The 17,555-nt window shown below is 40.3% G+C and overlaps 1 protein-coding gene across 8 annotated transcripts in view; it reads left to right on the top strand.

The window, feature by feature from the left end:
- The first annotated feature begins 6,564 nt into the window (after positions 1–6,564).
- The window catches only part of LOC145446766 (voltage-dependent L-type calcium channel subunit alpha-1D-like), a 100,021-nt gene continuing 89,030 nt past the window's right edge, over positions 6,565–17,555 (top strand). For 7 of the 8 annotated variants that reach the window (XM_080325128.1, XM_080325127.1, XM_080325125.1 and 4 more), the window contains exon 1: positions 16,181–16,487. In XM_080325128.1, the coding sequence (XP_080181254.1) occupies positions 16,394–16,487 (94 nt within the window). In that variant the 5' untranslated portion in view covers positions 16,181–16,393. Of the gene's footprint in view, positions 6,712–16,180; positions 16,488–17,555 lie in introns of those variants that run through there. The other variant, XM_080325126.1, reaches the window with a different exon arrangement.

The raw sequence follows: 17,555 nt of genomic DNA, 5'->3' as shown, positions 1-17,555 counted from the left end.
TTTGGCGCTACGATTAAATAACTATCAACCAATGTCGTGCATTTGCTCATCCAATTCAGAATGGAGACGACGTTTCTTGGCATGTGGCATGCGTGCCTTCAAGCGAAATGTGCAGCAAGGTCACGTTTTCATTCTCTGGCGTCGCTTATTCGTATACTTCTAATTATCTAAACTGCTCAGCTCACATAAGTATCAATCCCGCTTCGTGACATGCATGGTTTTTATTATTTTTCGAACCACAAAACTGGCCATCGTTTTTGTGCTGAAAACGAAATTGCGGGTATACCCATAATAAGGTAATTACGGAGTAAGCGCGGCAAATCCAGCCTATCTATGTTTGGTGCCTATGTATGAACAATGAAAATGAACATTAGGGCTCTTCAAAAATGACTTTTTTTCTCAAATCGTACTGGCTACTTGATAAAATTGTTAGGTTTCCTAATTTAAGCCTACACACAAAATTTGGTTCAATTCCAGCCAAAAACCGCTTTGCTACAGGAGAAGAAAGTTTCTATTTATTATATAAAAATAAATAATGAAAAATTTGAAAATTTTCTGATCACCTCATGAAAGTGTTAGGCTGTCTATAGAAACGATGCTCACCAAATTTGGTTCAATTCCAACCAGTGGAAGCGGAGATATTGCCGTCGAAAAATTTTGATTTGAATAAAATAGTATTTACGGTGACCGATTCTTTGTTTATTTATTATAGTTGTGCTCACCGTAAATACTATTTTAATCAAATCAAAATTTTTCGACGGCAATAACTCCGTTTCCACTGGTTGGAATTGAACCAAATTTGGTGAGGATCGTTTTTATAGACAGCCTAACACTTTCATGGGGTGAACAGAAAATTTTCAAATTTTTTATTATTTATTTTTATATGATAAATATAAACTTTCTTCTCCTGTTGCAAAGCGGTTACTGGCTGGAATTAAACCAAAATTTGTGTGTAGGCTTAAATTAGGTAACCTAACAATTTTATCAAGTAGCCAGTACGATTTGAGAATAAAAGTCATTTTTGAAGAGCCCTAATGAACATGGATTCTGGTTAGTTAGAGAACAATTAGGCAACAATTCTTAATCTTGTGAACGATTATCGTAAAGTTATGTGAATTCAACCATTAGTAAATGCACAAGCATCTTATGAAATACATCGGAGCCGGAGCTACCGTTCAAACAACCCGCTCCAGCTCCGGCTCCACTTGAATTTTATGTAGAGCTCCGGCTTCGCTGAAAATGCACGCCTGCACGGCTCTGTAGCTCCGGCTCCGTGGCTCCGACTCCAAAGCCATGGGTAGGATAAAATTTACATATGTGAACTCTCCACATCCGTCATGCAGTTATGTCGTCATAATGAGTGATACTCGATTCAAAGGCCAAACCTCGATTCAGAATCGAATTACTCATCAGGTAGGCCTACTCGACATTACCCAACCCTCAGGTCGTATCCTAACCTCCAGTCAAATTCTATGTTTGACGGACCAATAAATGTTTGTCTGATGCAAACTTATCCCAGCCTAAAAAACTATGGAGCAAGTCTATATATATTCCCACTCGAGAGCGTGTGCTGTGTATCACTGGGTTGTGGATATTCATAGACATATGAAATGTGTTTCCCGTGCGATTGCAGTATGGTAAGAAGCGACTCGGGTAATACTAAGGTTACCATACGCAGGGTAGTAACCAAGTCACAAGGCTCCGAGTAACAGGTCAATCTCACTTTTGTAGTTTTGACTCAAGTCAAGTCGAGTGATTTTCAATTCACCTCCGAGTCAAATCCGAGTCCAAGTCAGCGAAGAGAGGGTCGAGTCCGTGTCATGATATTATGACGCGATTCCGAGTCCAAGCCATTGTGTTGACAACTCAGTTTCCTGTTAAAGTATTTTTAAATCCAATTTTTATAACTCTGTTTGGTGATATCGAATGGTTCGCAATTATAATGTACTAATTTTCCTCGCTTTTGGCAGTTTCTGGTCGCATTTTCAAGTACCAGTACTAATAGTCGAAATCCCAAAAGTGTGGTTACTTTACTATTCTTCGAAATTACAAGGAAATGTCGGTTTGGGCCGTCTGAGTCTCGAGTCATATGACTAAGCGCTGGGCACAATGATTCGAGTACTCGAATCTGAATCGAGTATTAATTTTAATGATTCGAATCGAGTAGTAAAAGACAATTTTTTTCGAGTACTGAGATTATACGCTCCTCGCAACTGAAAGTTAATTTCCTAACGAGAATTATTGTTTTGATATTATTTTCCACTGAGGAAGCCTCGAAACCTTGATTGGCCGTGTCGCAGCATACGAGACATAGTCCAAAGCTACGAACGTAACTGGAGATATCACATTTCCAAAGTCATGATCTTCCCACAACATTGTCAAGAAGTGCAATGAAATCGGTATGGTCGAAAAAATTCCAAAGTATCTTCAATGTGACGGATAACACTGATAACAGGCATTATGCTCTTTGTGGTGGCATAAAAGGTACATACCAGTGTTAGGATCAAGTCACTACCTTCGAGTAACGAGTCATCTCGAGTCATTGCAGATTTTGACTCGATTTCAAGTCAATAGATTTTCGAAGGTGACTCGAGTCAAGTCAAGTCACTCGATTTTTGGAGGTGACTCGAGTCAAGTCGAGTCAAGTCAAGTTGAGTCACGACTCACAAGTCAAGTCACAATTCAAGAAAAATTGAATTTTCGAAGTGCGAGTGATGATTCAAACTCATAGCATTTGGCCAGCTGTGTGAAAGACAGATCAATTAGCCATTTATCTTGAATCAAATAACGAATATAAAGTTAAATATACATGCAAAAAAGGCGTTGAATCGATCGCACACGCACACGTAGAACTGCTAATAAAACACGTGAGTAACTGTATAGTTATATGCTACAGTCTGTTATTATCAGCCAAAATAGAGGATCGAATACGAAGCCTCGAAAAGTTTAAACAAATTGATATGGTAGAATACAATACCCATCTACACATCCGTGAGAATATACACGGATAAACTATATTCATTCAATTTAAATCATACAAGAGGGTTGATAAAGGCGAGCACTGCGCAATATAAGTAGTGAGCCGTCTATACGAAAAGGAGATACGCTGCTGTTTATCTACTACTACTGCGGCAACGTAAGCTATGATCATTTCTATTGCGGTCAATATATTTGAGATGTAACAATGGAGGACCAGTGAAATGTACAATCAGTGAATGACTAGTTGCTATCACCGGCGTGTCACCGGCGTATCGCGGATAATCCGAACATAGAGGGATTTTATCGACACCATTTACTTATTGATGACTTGAAATTGACTCGTAAATTTTGCTCCGAGTCACGAGTCAATCCACATTTCTGAAGCGCCGAGTCAAGTCAAGTCAAGTCATTTTTCCAAAGTGACTCGAGTCAAGTCAAGTCATACGAAAAAGTTGACTCGAGTCTGAATACACAAAACTGACTCAAGAATGAATACTCAAAATTGATGATTAGAAATTTGAAATCGCGCATCCAATCACTAATTGCCATCTTATCACCAGGGCAGGGTTCGGACACCGCATTGACTAGCTCGCATCGCGGCGATTGTAGGCTATGCGGACAATATTAGCGATCTGGACTGCTTCGATGCATTTCCCTATTTACGTTCGCAAATCGTTAATGGAGTAAACGATCGTGCGCTTGAATGAATTTCAATTTATAGGCAAAAACGATATCACAGTATAGATAACTAACCATCCTAACCTCCGTAGGTTAGTTATCTATAATCAAACTATCCAATTTGGCGCGACGATTAAAAAACTATCAACGAAGAGAGTGCATTAGCGCGTCCAATTCAGAAAGGAGACAATGTTTGCTAGCGCGCGGCATGCGCCCCTCTAATTCATCATGTGCATTGTGCAATGTGCAGCGATGTCATGGTTATTGGTTATATCCTATGTCGTCGGTTATGTATTCGTCTCAATACTAATTAGGTATATTGCTCATCTCACTCACATAAGCATTAATCCAGTTTTGTGACACGCATTAACAATTAAACATGGTTAATGCTTAGATAGAAAAGGTGGTGTCAACGAGGCAACAATTCTTAATTTTTTGAGCGATTATCGTAAAATAAAGTGAATTCAGCCATCAGTAAAAGCATAGCATCTTATGAAATACATCGGAGCCGGAGCTACTGTTCATTGAACCGGCTCCAGCTCCGGCTCCGCTGAAAATGCACGGCTCCGGGGCTCCGGCTCCTGGCTCCGGCTCCAAAGCCCTGGTTGCAACTCAGTTAGAATGTCGTAAATTTTTAGTCAGTCGCACGCAAAACTAGCAATTTCCAAAACACGTCAAACTACTTCGAGTTGAAGGAGAAAATAAAAGGACTGAAAAGTTCTTAAGTAAGTAAGATTTGGTTGACGGGTCGCATACTTTTGGTAGTAAATATGAGGCGGTTACTTTCACAAATGGCTGGATGACTATGGTCTATATATAAACATTAAACATAAACAGTATCATTCACCCCAAATAGGTGCACGAAAGCATATCCACCATTTACTGTATTGGCTGTTTCATGCGGTTATTTGCCGCACATAAAAGTGACACAAGCTGAACTCATCCTAAAACACAGTGGAGGTATATTCAAGAAATATAATCACTTGAGAGGGTATAGTGCAAGTTGGGTAAACCTACTTCGAAAACGTACGAGTATTTTATGTAATCGGCCCTCTTCCATAATCTGTTCGGTGTTAAGCAATTGAATAGAGTATTTTCGAGATTGAAGGGACATTGGCCAATTGACTCCGGAACGAATGCAGCCTAGCTCGCTTTCATGTCAAGTCGACTTCTCTCTATCGCAGCATGTGCCTGTAAATTTCGCAAATAGTCCTATAAATATGAATATTGAATAAGGTTATTCGTCATCTGCTCAACGCACATTGTGACATATCGTTGAGAGAATAAGATTTATAGCTTCATATGGTGCTGATATCGTTAAAATAATGGGAGTATTGGAATTCTGCCCATATTATACAAATGACCGAATTGCAGACATATGCATTTTCTTCAGCCGCTTTGTTCTGAAGTACCTTCTAATAATTGCCCACATAATAACCACATTTTCCCCCGAAAACTTTCTCATTCGTTCCCGGCCACTTCTGTATTCTGTAAGACGACGCGTGTTATTTACCACATCCTATAAAATGTTAAGAGAAATCCATATATCAAAACATTATGAGTGTTCACCTGGTCACATCCCAGCACATTGCACAATACCTGACGCCATCAAAGGGATCAAAACAGGCATTGGTACTTACTCACATTTTGAAATTCATCCCAGACCCGAAGTTATAGCTCTGCTCTTCAATCCACGAACATGCGGAATGCGGATGCTACATATACCGGTATTTGTTTTCGGTCCCTGGTTTTTGAAATCGGGTGATTATATATGGTAAGGATTGATAAGGAATAAAGTCCTCGTTTGACGACATGCATAGTGCATACTGAAGATATAGTTATAATATCTAATTGCTGATCATAGTTATTCTATAAGGAGTTGAGTCGGAGAAATTCTCAACGAGCTTTGATCAACGCGTTTCGCTTTGATTTGTCGCTATAGTCGTTCAGCTGTACGCTTGTTCCAATTTGTTATGTGGGTTTGACACCATACGGGAATTTACAGAAAGGTAGTATACATGCAGACAGCTGCGGCCTGGTGTTACACACTCGGGATTTACTGGAGCAGTCTGGGTATTTGCGAATTCGAGATACATTGTAATTACACTAGTTGTGCGCATGACCTAATGTAAGTTCTTAGACATAATGCAGTCAGTTGGTATTCTCCAGAGACGTAATGTATTTGTCTGTATACGATAATAGCAAATTACGGCAGCGATATCGCCATGAACTTGAAATCCACGGATAAAGGAAGATCTTTTGAACTACGCATTCATGGGACGACATCATGGGATTTGTGTAGTTCCTCATGTGCTCATTTATGCGGGTGCATGGCCATTGATAAGTATGACTCTACTGTTAAATGCACTTGGATATCAATAGTCTTATGTATATAATTTGGTCGCATCTGAACAACGTTCACCTCGGCGTATTATGCAGCCACATGACAATTGCATTGTTTTCTCTCTCGTCTTTAACTGCTCCGCTATCTAATCAAGATCGATCAGTGGCGAACAATCGATCGCATCCACACGCAAAACCTGTGTCGCTGCGTTGTGGCCGATAATTCACTTACGTGCACTCTCTACGGATATTGCCTATGAATCCTGGCATGAAGCACAAACTCTCGCGCAACGGCACACGCCAGATTGAGAAAGTCAGCTGCGATCAAGCGATTATTGTCACTTTCAATCGATTGGCTGGTTGGTTAGAAAACAGAATGAGATCAGCTTGACCTGTCAACAACATTGATGCGTCGCATGTCAACGGTCCCCAATGATTCCAGCCAGACGCCTATCTTCTCTGGTTTGCACACCTTCGAACAATGTCGAGCTGAGCCGGTTTCTCTCAGCGCGCACGACGGCGCATTCGTCGTGGTGCTGTCTGTGGTCTGTAAATGCTAATCGCTGAACTTTGTTGCAGAGGAAATGTAAGGTAACTATATAGTGAACGTATTCTGATAACGAGGGTGGTTTGTTGTAATAAACAACGAGAAAGGATTACGTGACAACAGAAAAAGAATGCCTTTCAGGGATGTATCGGATGCTCCGTTGGGTAAGTGATATTGTCAACTGATATGAAACTTGTAATCGCGAAGACATCACACGGTTTTCTCAAGAAAAATTTCGATGAGATCGGAGCGCCCTTAAATGGCATCGTAAACAGCACGATTCCGTATGCTATGCATATCAACTCGCTTCTAAATTACAATATTATAGATATCATAGATATGTTAGTTGTGCATTCAAAGAAAGAAGTAAGAATTAGTGTTTGCGCCTGTAATTTATGTATTTAGAACCCGGTTTGTAGTCATTTTTTCGTTGGATAAATTAGGGACGAACCGCTGCAAACGACATCATGATGAATAAGATAGTGAATATGATATGCATTCATAGGCGTATACAAGACATGCGACGATTCAATGAAGGGCGAAATTTAAGGAGTTGTGATTTTCATAAATGATGTTCCAACACAATGCTGTTCTTGTACCGCTGCAAGGTATATTTCTAGGCGGAAAGAGGATATCGGGGTTAATATTGCTCCAAACGCCCACAAATGTTAACTCGGCCATTGTGCGCAACGTACTTTCATGAATGACTTCATACTTTTGAGTTGCAATATATACTATCAGCGATAGTACGTAACGGTAATCTATTCTCTAACTCAGTTCAATATTTCGGTTTACTGTCTACGTACCTGCTCCAGTGCCGTATATGCAAATACGGATCAATAAAGGTCAGCAGAGTTTCTTATATATTGTTAAGTCACCCGATTACCTTATGGAACTATCTTCTTCTGTTGAACGCCTGGGTACGAGTTGCCAACCCTTCAAGGCAGAATAGCCACATTTTAATGTATTTTTTCCGTGAAGACCTGCATCACACATATAGACAGTGGATACTGAATACACAACAGCACCCCTCACATATGTACCTATACCTTCAGGCATATGATCGGACAGCTTTACTGGAAATGTCATAACTAGGATGAAAATTGGATAAGGTTTGCAGTTGCAGATTTTGAGGGGAACATTTCAACAGGTTTGTGATGTCAGGGATTCATTTTCGTGTAATGAATACACAGTGACGCGTATAGATACCAGATATATTCCCAAGCACTTGTGTTCACTCGAAAATTGCGCGAAGACTATATTTCCACCCCCCATAGTTCCTATGTAATGCGTCACAATGCTAATAACCATAGTCCCATACCTTGGCCTCAACTCTTGGATAGGGGTCAGTCGAGGTTCGGCAGTTTGCTGTTAAATATTTAATATTAATGTGTTGAAAATTATAAGAAATGAAACTTCCGCTAGAGCGGCATTGACAGCTGATCGATTTTAGTATATCAGATTTTCCGGAATTAGCGCTGTACGTAGAGTGTTTAACACGATTCTTCCAGAGTCATCGTCGCTGCCGTTCGATATGCGAAGGTTTGTATACGAACAATGCTGTTATGATGTGTATCTGTGTTAGTTCAGTTTCAGTTTGCATACTATTGGAATATTCATACCATTCAGTAACGTGATTTGCTGATTTAACAGTCGTGACTGCTCGTCATTTTGCAGAAACGCGGTTGATGCGTATTTTCAAAGGTCACTGCCACTATCAGATCGCAGGGGTACCGTCATTAGGAGAACAGACATATTTAATTAGGTGACAAGAACAGCAGAGAGAAGTTTTCGTAATTTCGAAATACGTTTCATGGAGACACTCGTGCGAAACGTTGCATGTGCCATGAAATAAATAGGCACCCGCTAACCGTTTCGGGTTTCGCAAATTAATAATCATTCATATAGCGTATTGTTCTTCCTTATTATTTCACGATCTGGTTAAAATATTGCGTAACATTGGTAACACTGATGGTTGATGCTGTACTGGGCGTCGTCAAAATAAAAGCAACTTGTCACTGTTTTCCGTGCCACAATGACGTTACGGCTACAACGTGACTACCAATGACAATGATACATCTGCATTAACAATCTGAATAAAATCGCTCTCGCTAGCCCAGTTATAGGCCACTGGTTTGCTGATATAATTTTATACTCCTTTATTTGTAAACGGTTTTGACGTACGTTGTATGCGTCATACGCCGTCGCTATGCAATTACTACAACAATATTTTGTAGGGAACTATATTCCAACACTGAAAGAAGAATGAGTATTATATATATATACCATTATATTGATAACAGGGGATAATGATTTCTCCTTATCCTCCCAGCAATCTTAAATTCATCGTTCCAGGAAGTTTTCGTTTCGTAGCACTATATCTGTATCTATGCTTTATCCCCGTTGATTTCCCGAGTATTGTAGTCAATATAATTAGCCTACTTGCTTATGTAGGAATAAATCAGAAGGTTTAGGCTGATATTTCTACCATAACCTTACCGCATAGCTCAAGAATTAAGATAAACACATGAGGTGGTCACTAATCTCGGCTATAATAATATGCAATCTCCCAAACCGTTTTCGAGCATGTAACCTCTCTCTCTAATCCCGATTATCCGCATTGTACTAAGAGCAATAAACAACGCGGTTCATGAGCGCCAGGGGTTTTCCATTTTTTATTTAGAGAATTTGAGTCCGATGATATTAACTGGAAGATGTTTGCCGACCCGATACGACAGTGGTATAGTATCTGCTCCGGGTCTTGGGTTCAAATCCACGGCCTCATCAGACAAAATACTGGATTACAAAACTGATATCCGCGACTTTCCCGCCAGGCAATCAGTGCTCTGAGATTGTATAAAGTGGGGCATGGGGGTGAAGACAGGATCCTCTCGTGGTATATTTGCATCTCCATCGTCAGACGCATCGCGATGACGCAGACGGTAAAAACTGCCTTCCTCTCATGTTAAAACAAGAATAAACAGAAAAGAATTGTTGTAAACTCATTTACGGCACGTGTATTATTGCAAGGTATAATCGCCGACATCTTCGTTGACGCAGCAGCGACAAAAATAAATCACCGCAGCTCTGTTCAATGTGACACCGCGTCCTCTTGCCTGGTCTGATGTTATTCGCCTGTCGCTAGCTTGCATGCAGAATGGCACTTACTGGCAGCATATCTGCTCACGCCAGTTAGGAATCTAATGGATATATTCAAGATATCAGAGCAATGGGATGACAGCACGTCTCTTGTTTAACGACAGTGGAACCACACGAGTTACAACACGATATTGTATGCAGAGTGCAATCTTGGTTGATTCCAAACGATTTTCATTTATTTTTTAGGTACAATATGACTTGCTTGCTGGTTACGCCTGGATTTGGTATTTAATGCTCTCTTTGATCAAACGTTAATGTGACTCACCTTCGTTCCATACTTACCCAGTAATTTTGACCGCTTCAGCAGTTATATTAGCGATGAGGGTGAGGAACCTAGGGTTTGCAATATTTACTCACGATAGCTCGGCGAGTAGGCTATTCCCGAATTTTGTAATTCATATATATATATATGCTGCGACACGGCCAATCAAGGTTTCAAGGCTTCCTCGCGTTAGTAAATTAAATATCAGTTGCGAGGAGCATATAATTTCAGTACTCGAAAAATCATCTTTTACTACTCGACTCGAATCATTAAAATTAATACTCGATTCAGATTCGAGTACTAATTATCCATTATCCAACTATCCATAGTTAGGATCATACCCACGCAATTTACACTACAGTGGCATTTCCAGGTATAGCCACACGGAACATATCGATCTGAACGTACCGCAGAGATGATTGGTGACTAATAATTGAGTGGAACTAAGCCTATTTCAAAACTTTAGTATGCATTCGTATTCGTATTCTATCGCGTGTGTTAGGATTGACGAAATGTACGCCAGTTATCACGACTCAGTCTGGTTGAAATTTAGGATACTTCATGCTGCCTGAACCAATAAGCAGTATTCGTTGATTGAAATTGTCGGGTCGGGGGTACAAATGTTTGTAATGTTCAATTATTATAGTTAATAATCGCAAATTTCACTAACGAGAGTCGTAAATTCAAATATCGATTAGCGTAGGTAACGGGTGCATTCAATCACATCAATCGGTTAAAATTCACATTCAACCCCCGTAAGCGCTGGTCTTTGCCTTCACTAGGTGATCATCCCTCGGGCGACGAAGCTGTCAGACCCCTCGTACCTCTACGGGTAATATATTCATTACCTTTCAAACACCCGATTAACTAATGGTGTTACGCAATTCACGAACGAGCCGAAATAGGACAAAATCATACCTCTTAAACCATATGTTCATGTTCAATTCAGACATGGGGTGATTACTTCATGAATGTAATCGATTGCGATTACGATTACTTATGAATCACGCGATTACGATTACGATTACGATTACAGCAAAATCCGCGAGTAGTCGATTGCGATTACGATTACTTTGGAAAAGTAATCACGATTACTCACGATTACATTCATTTTGCTTCTGAGAAGTTATCTTTGGAAGACAACAATGCGATGAAAAGGCCTCATGAGCGAAGGTCTTTATTTATAAATGAGATATAATGACGTCATTTCCTGTGTATGACATAATATACCATGGCATAATTCACACAGAAATAGACATTTCAGTGCCAGCCAATACCGCGCCGCAACACAACAAGACATGCTACATTGGCCGAAACATTGTGTATTTGTCCATTTTCCATAGCCGCGCTGGATGGTCGCGAAGAATAGTCTTCTCAATCTCAGCCCCACAATACAAATGCCACCGGGGGCACTCATTGAGGAAAATAATGAACCACGTGCATAAATGACAATTTTTGCTGCGTCTCACAAAAGTTTTTCGTTTAGTTTTCTTTTCGTCCGCTACGTTTGGGCGACTCCAATATCTGCTGACTATATAGCAGACAGGAGGTCACGAGTTAACAACATACAATAAAGTTATGGTCGTAAATTATGTGCCTAAATATTCGCGTCTGGCGCGACTTGACAGTAAATTCACAGCGGATCCATCGCATCAAATCGTGTTTTCCAGTTCTTGTGAAAAGCACGGCCTTTAAGGGGGTTCTGGGGGACTTCGCCCGCCACAAGCTTTATTGATCGCCTTATGGGGAGCACAAGATCACGATTTGTGAGAATGGCGGTGGCTCAGTGCTGTTTCGGTACTGATTCTAGCTGAAATCCACGCTAACATAGTGTGTAAGCGGATGGCTAGTGGCATATCCGAATGATGAGTATAAAATTGCGAAAGAACAATTGTTGCCCCTTTTAAGTAGGGCCGTATGAGAATATGATAAGGTAAACATCAACTTCTGACTGCAATCCACTTAATACATATATTTCGATCTGCCGTTATACGAGTAACGGAAAATAACGGCTCGGCTATGATTTTTTTATCATCAGCCTGGTTTTTCATGCTTCGATGTAGAAATTGTCATGTTTAATTTGACGGGTACAAAATTTCAAATCGTTGTCCATTGTATACGCAAATAGGCCTACCGCTCGCCAATCAGCTACAGTCAGATTACGTTTTTTTAATTTATTTTTTTATTTAGGGGTAACCTGGAGGAACCGCAGTAAACCTCCACCCCGTTACGCTTGTGGCAGCCGCATGGCACTACACCATGTTGCTATTGCCACAAGCGCCTTAATAGGTCACTCTTGGGTCGAAAGGACCCAAATTGTCATGTTCAATTTGACGGGTACAAAATTTCAAATCGTTGTCCATTGTATACGCAAATAGGCCTACCGCTCGCCAATCAGCTACAGTCAGATTACGTTTACCTAAGCATAACAAAACATCTATACATTGTACAATGTACAATTTGTACCTATACGTTACTATTCGAAACTAGGCCGTGTGGTGATTATTATCCTGCTGCGAGGTAGTGGCGTGTGTAGTGTAATGATCAGTGCAGTGACATAATCCACAGCGGGTGCTCTTACAATCACAGTACTACATTATTTACATCGAATAGCTATTTACTACGTGCGGATAATTCGTTACGCAATCAAGAACCAAGCTAATACTTGTGACGCAATAATGAGTATAGAGGCGTTTGAAAACCCGACATTTCTGCTATCCAAATCCTGTTTTAAATCACACTCTTCGTTGCTCATGAATGTTCATAGTTCAGTTTATATCATTGGCATTGCACGAATGAAAAGTAATCGTTCTTTCACAAAGAAATCGATTAGATATGTGAAGTAGTCGATTACGATTACGATTACTTCGGATTTTTTCCGAATGTAATCGATTGCGATTACGATTACTTGGAAATGCTGTAATCGTTGTAATCGATTACGATTACTAATCACGATTACCCCATGTCTGGTTCAATTGTTCAATGTTCATGCCTCACAGTTAAGACGTCATAAGTAGGGCTGGGCACAATGATTCGAGTACTCGAATCTGAATCGAGTATTAATTTTAATGATTCGAGTCGAGTAGTAAAAGATGATTTTTCGAGTACTGAAATTATATGCTCCTCGCAACTGATATTTAATTTACTAACGAGAGGAAGCCTTGAAACCTTGATTGGCCGTGTCGCAGCATACCAGACATAGTACAAAAGCTAGGAACGTTAGGCCTACCGGAAATAACACATTTCCGAAGTCATGATCATCCCACAACATTGTCAAAAAGTGCAATGAAATGGGTATGGTCGAAAAAATACAAAAGCATCTTTAATGTGACGGATAACAGCCATTATGTTCTTTGTGGTGGCATAAAAGGTACATACTTGAACTTTGACATAGTATATTATGTTGTGACGTCATAATGAGTGATACTCGATTACTCGACTCGACTCGAAGCATATTAGGTGATTCAGAATCGAATCACTCAGGTACTCGATTTTGCCCAGCCCTAGTCATAAGTTTTACGCGTGTTAGATTCGGGCGATTCATTGGTAATAATTACATTGTTGAAGCATGTTGTTATTTCGTGGAGGTAGTGATTGTGGCTACTTAGAAGATATTGGACTCACTCACACGTACCAGACCAAACAAAAGAAAAAAATCCTTTTCAATTCACATTTCAACACGGGAAAAATTATTTTATAACAGGGTACTGCGCGGAGTTCTATGTTAGCTAAACCTTAACAAGTCCGTGTGCCGTGGCCGTGGTCAGCGTTGAAGCTCCGATGATGCACTCGCAGGTTGCACTTCCCTACACCATTCTATTCGCCCCAAGCGATACTGTCATAATTGCGAATACAGTTCGACTTGCTTCTGTAAAATTATGCGTATTTTGTTCGTGATATTAAGAAATGTAGTGAAACTAAATCACGCAAAGAGCGACTCAAATTTCAATTTCAATAGCTCTGCGTTAAAATACTCTGCTTTATGTTGACTTACGAAATAATTTTGGGCCACCTTCGATTTTGGTTAGGACAATACGTTGCCTGAAAATTATTATAATCCATAAATCCAAACTTCCATAAAATCTACATGCATCGTGTGAATTTTTATTAAGGTGATTCGCGGTCCGAAATATTGTCTCGCGGACAACAGTTTAGGAATCACTGGTTTAGAGATTTAAGAAATCGATATCAGACTACACCGAGTAATCATTGATACTTCAAGATAAAGCGCGTGAAGCACGGAAAATATTTACATGTTATTGAATATTTGTAAGAAGTCCGCATATCCTTATTTTAGTGGCAAATGAATGTGTTCTACCTTCCATTAGCCCACTTGAGCTTAGCTCAAACGTACAAGGCCATAACCTCACCATTCAAAATTAGAACTTCTTCGCTGGTCAATTGTTCTCCGCGGGTTGAATGTTGTACGCCTCTGCTATGGTCGATGACGCACACCTTTCACTTGATTTGTATGTGTTCAGCCGATTCAGGTTTGGTCCTGGATTTGAACGATTCTTACGCAACGCATACATCGACGGCCAAATGGCGTTCGGTTAAAATGGTGTTTCCATAGAATGCGCTGTTTCATAAGAGTGACATTCTACAAAATGCGTTATAATTGGGCATCTCTCTTATCCATAACTTAGTGCGTTTCTTGCTTCACACTCTGCACCGATGCTTGACCTGGACTGATACAGGATCTCTGACTCGGATCAACCAGATAATATCTTTAAAGAACCAAACATCTAACAGCCACGCGCATTCACCAGTTACTCTTTACTCAGATATGTTTTCTGGTCGGTAAGATGCCCGTTATGCGTCATCCGTCAAAATCTGGAATAATGGATCGTTGCTATCGTTAAAGACGTCGCAGTTACAAAACAAATCAAACTCATTATGAGTTCAAGATCGCTTAAGTTTTCTCAGGAGGCTTCGTGCCCCTCAGATTGTCAGACCCCCCTTCATCAGTGTGGAGTGTGGGCACAGCGTCTCTACAAAAAGCCTAGTAAAAGAGACCCAATGAAGGACGAGTGACAGAAGGGAGTAAGCGTCAAAATGTTAAGATCGAACAGTACTCATCGGGCATTGATACATGTAATACCAGCAGGCCTATTCGGATGTTAGATTGATAGAGCACACTTGGTCGTTTCAACATCCTCGTCACTGTCAAATACATTGCATTGTGCCCTGTGTATCGCATTGTACATTGTGTAGAACTCCTGATCATGATTATTATTAAGCATCATAATTGCGTATGCTCTGTAAATTACGCATTGCGATCCGTATGATTACGTATGCCGTGTAATTTATGTAATACGTACTCTACGCCCCAATCATGCCCCAATCATCTTACCAATTGGATTCTTCTGAAGAGGCCAATATTTTGCAATTTTCTAATCTATTCAGTATTGTTTGAAGACCGCGGCATACTCTAACTTTCTCCAATGCGTTCTATACTGTACGTCCTGGGAAGCATAATGCCCGACATTCCCGTCAACCGTGTCAGCGTGTTGTATTTTGTTGTTGTTGTCGTTCTTGTTTGTAGTATTCATGGTGTTTGTCGACCACTATGGTCATTTATACCAGGCCATTTTGCTTCATTTTTTTAATCCGCAGCTACCGACTTGTAGCACGGCCTACTTCTACGCTTTCATATGACATCGCTTACAGTTACAAGAATGAGATGTGTTGTATGCTGTGGTAACTTCTTATTTCGGCTGAAATTTTTAGCAGTTTCTGTGGTCCAAATATCGTCCAAAACATATCGCACAATGCTACTGATATTCACGGAAATGAATTTCTGTTTCGTAGTAATCGAACCACAACATAGCCACAAACCATTATGAAATAATCATGTACACGAAATATCAAAACTATTTTTGATCACGTGCAACTGACATTATTTTCATAGTGGTCGCAGAACGATACATATTTAGATTTTCTGCGTCAATATAACTGTTATTGCATAGGTGGAACTCGGATACTGCACTCGGCTCTTAATACACTGCTCGAAATCGAATCACTGAGGTATTGGAGTTTGGCCAGCCCTGCCGCATAGAGTATTCGTAAGTCCCCATATGTTGGTTTATGAAACGTACCTGCTAGCGACGGTAATCATATCCGCTAGTTGGTAAAGTGAGTTGCGTTTCTAGCAAAGGAAAAAAGTCAAGGTGTCGCTGGTTCGACACAAAAGTTTCTCTATCCGAGATTGCTATCCTTGACTGAATTCGTATATTTCGTATAAGGTCGCTTAGGCCGCGTCGGTCTCTCTGAGTCCATCGCTCAGTTGTTTTCTTTGCGCTAAGAATCAAACATCGTGGCGACATCATGGAATTCGGCAGCCGCGTAGCGTTTTAGATATAATCTCCAATATATGAGGGTCATTTTCGATTGGAACAGCGTTCTTCAAGGCTTATTTCGTTATCATGGAGCCCCAGCAACATACCGGAAAGGTAGTGATATCTGTTGTGAAAGTCAACGACAAAAGAAAAACTAACGAGCAAGATGTACCGGCGGAAGGTAATTCTAGCACTTGCCAATGCTTGTAAAAGTAATAGCATCCGTATTTGCGGAGACGCGTTTCGAGATGAAGCTTTTGGTTTCACTGCGCCTATTACCCCTGCATCGTAAATATACGTATATCGATTTATTTGCTACTGACAAGAGTTCGCAACGACTATTGCTGCTTGCTATCGGCACGAAATAGAGAAATTTGAAATTGTAATCTCATGGTGTACTGAACAACGGTGTCGACATCAGAATTGTAGTGTCGCCGTGACAAATATATTGAAATATCTTTCGGTGTTGTAGTGATATTTTCATTACGTTCCATGGTAACTGGAAAATGCTCATTGATAAATAATCGCTTTCCACCCACCACAAAGAAATGGAGCCGTTTGTCCCTCTCCGCAGTAGCATATCAGTACTCTGTTCAATGCAATACGCTAGTTACATGTGCATAAATTATGAATATCGGCAGTATTCGCCGCCCCAATGGCACATGGACGCGATACCTACTCAAAACTTGCCAGATAATATTTGAAGGGGTTATATATACCCCCCGGTAATAGTGATAACGTTTGTGGTTTTTCTGTTTAGCTTCCTTGCTAACAAATCGGAAACTGTAGTATCTCCGCGACTTACTTGTAACTTAGGAATGCTTATAAAATATGTATGGTTGCTCTTGCTGGTAGATTTGGTCGCGACGAGATAACGGAGAAATCTATTCATATTTCTTCTGCCTATTGTTCCGTCGGGCGTAGGTTATTATCCTGAAGATACGATCAGAATGTTTTATGTTCCGCACTGTTCTGGCAATCTACGGAGAGTAACGATTTGCTAACGTTATTGAACTCTATTTGACGTTTTGGCGCCAGCCACGAAAATTTTCTTGGTCACAAATGTTGGAAAAGCGTTTAAAATCCAATAATGGATATGAATCGTAGTCAATCCCCCTCTTCATACTGTAAAAACCATCTAATCGATATCCATAACTAATGTTGTATTAACTGATTTTCATCGAGATATAGGGGGTTGTTCACAGTTAAATGGCAGCGTATCACCCTCTTTTATCATCAGTCGTTATTT

The sequence above is a fragment of the Botryllus schlosseri genome, chromosome 9 (genome assembly GCF_051294905.1).
Source record: "Botryllus schlosseri isolate E-star chromosome 9, Bs_hap1, whole genome shotgun sequence".
Lineage (NCBI taxonomy): Eukaryota > Metazoa > Chordata > Ascidiacea > Stolidobranchia > Styelidae > Botryllus > Botryllus schlosseri.
The sequence above is the reverse complement of the archived record's forward strand: the minus strand, read 5'-3'. Positions and strand labels throughout refer to the sequence as shown.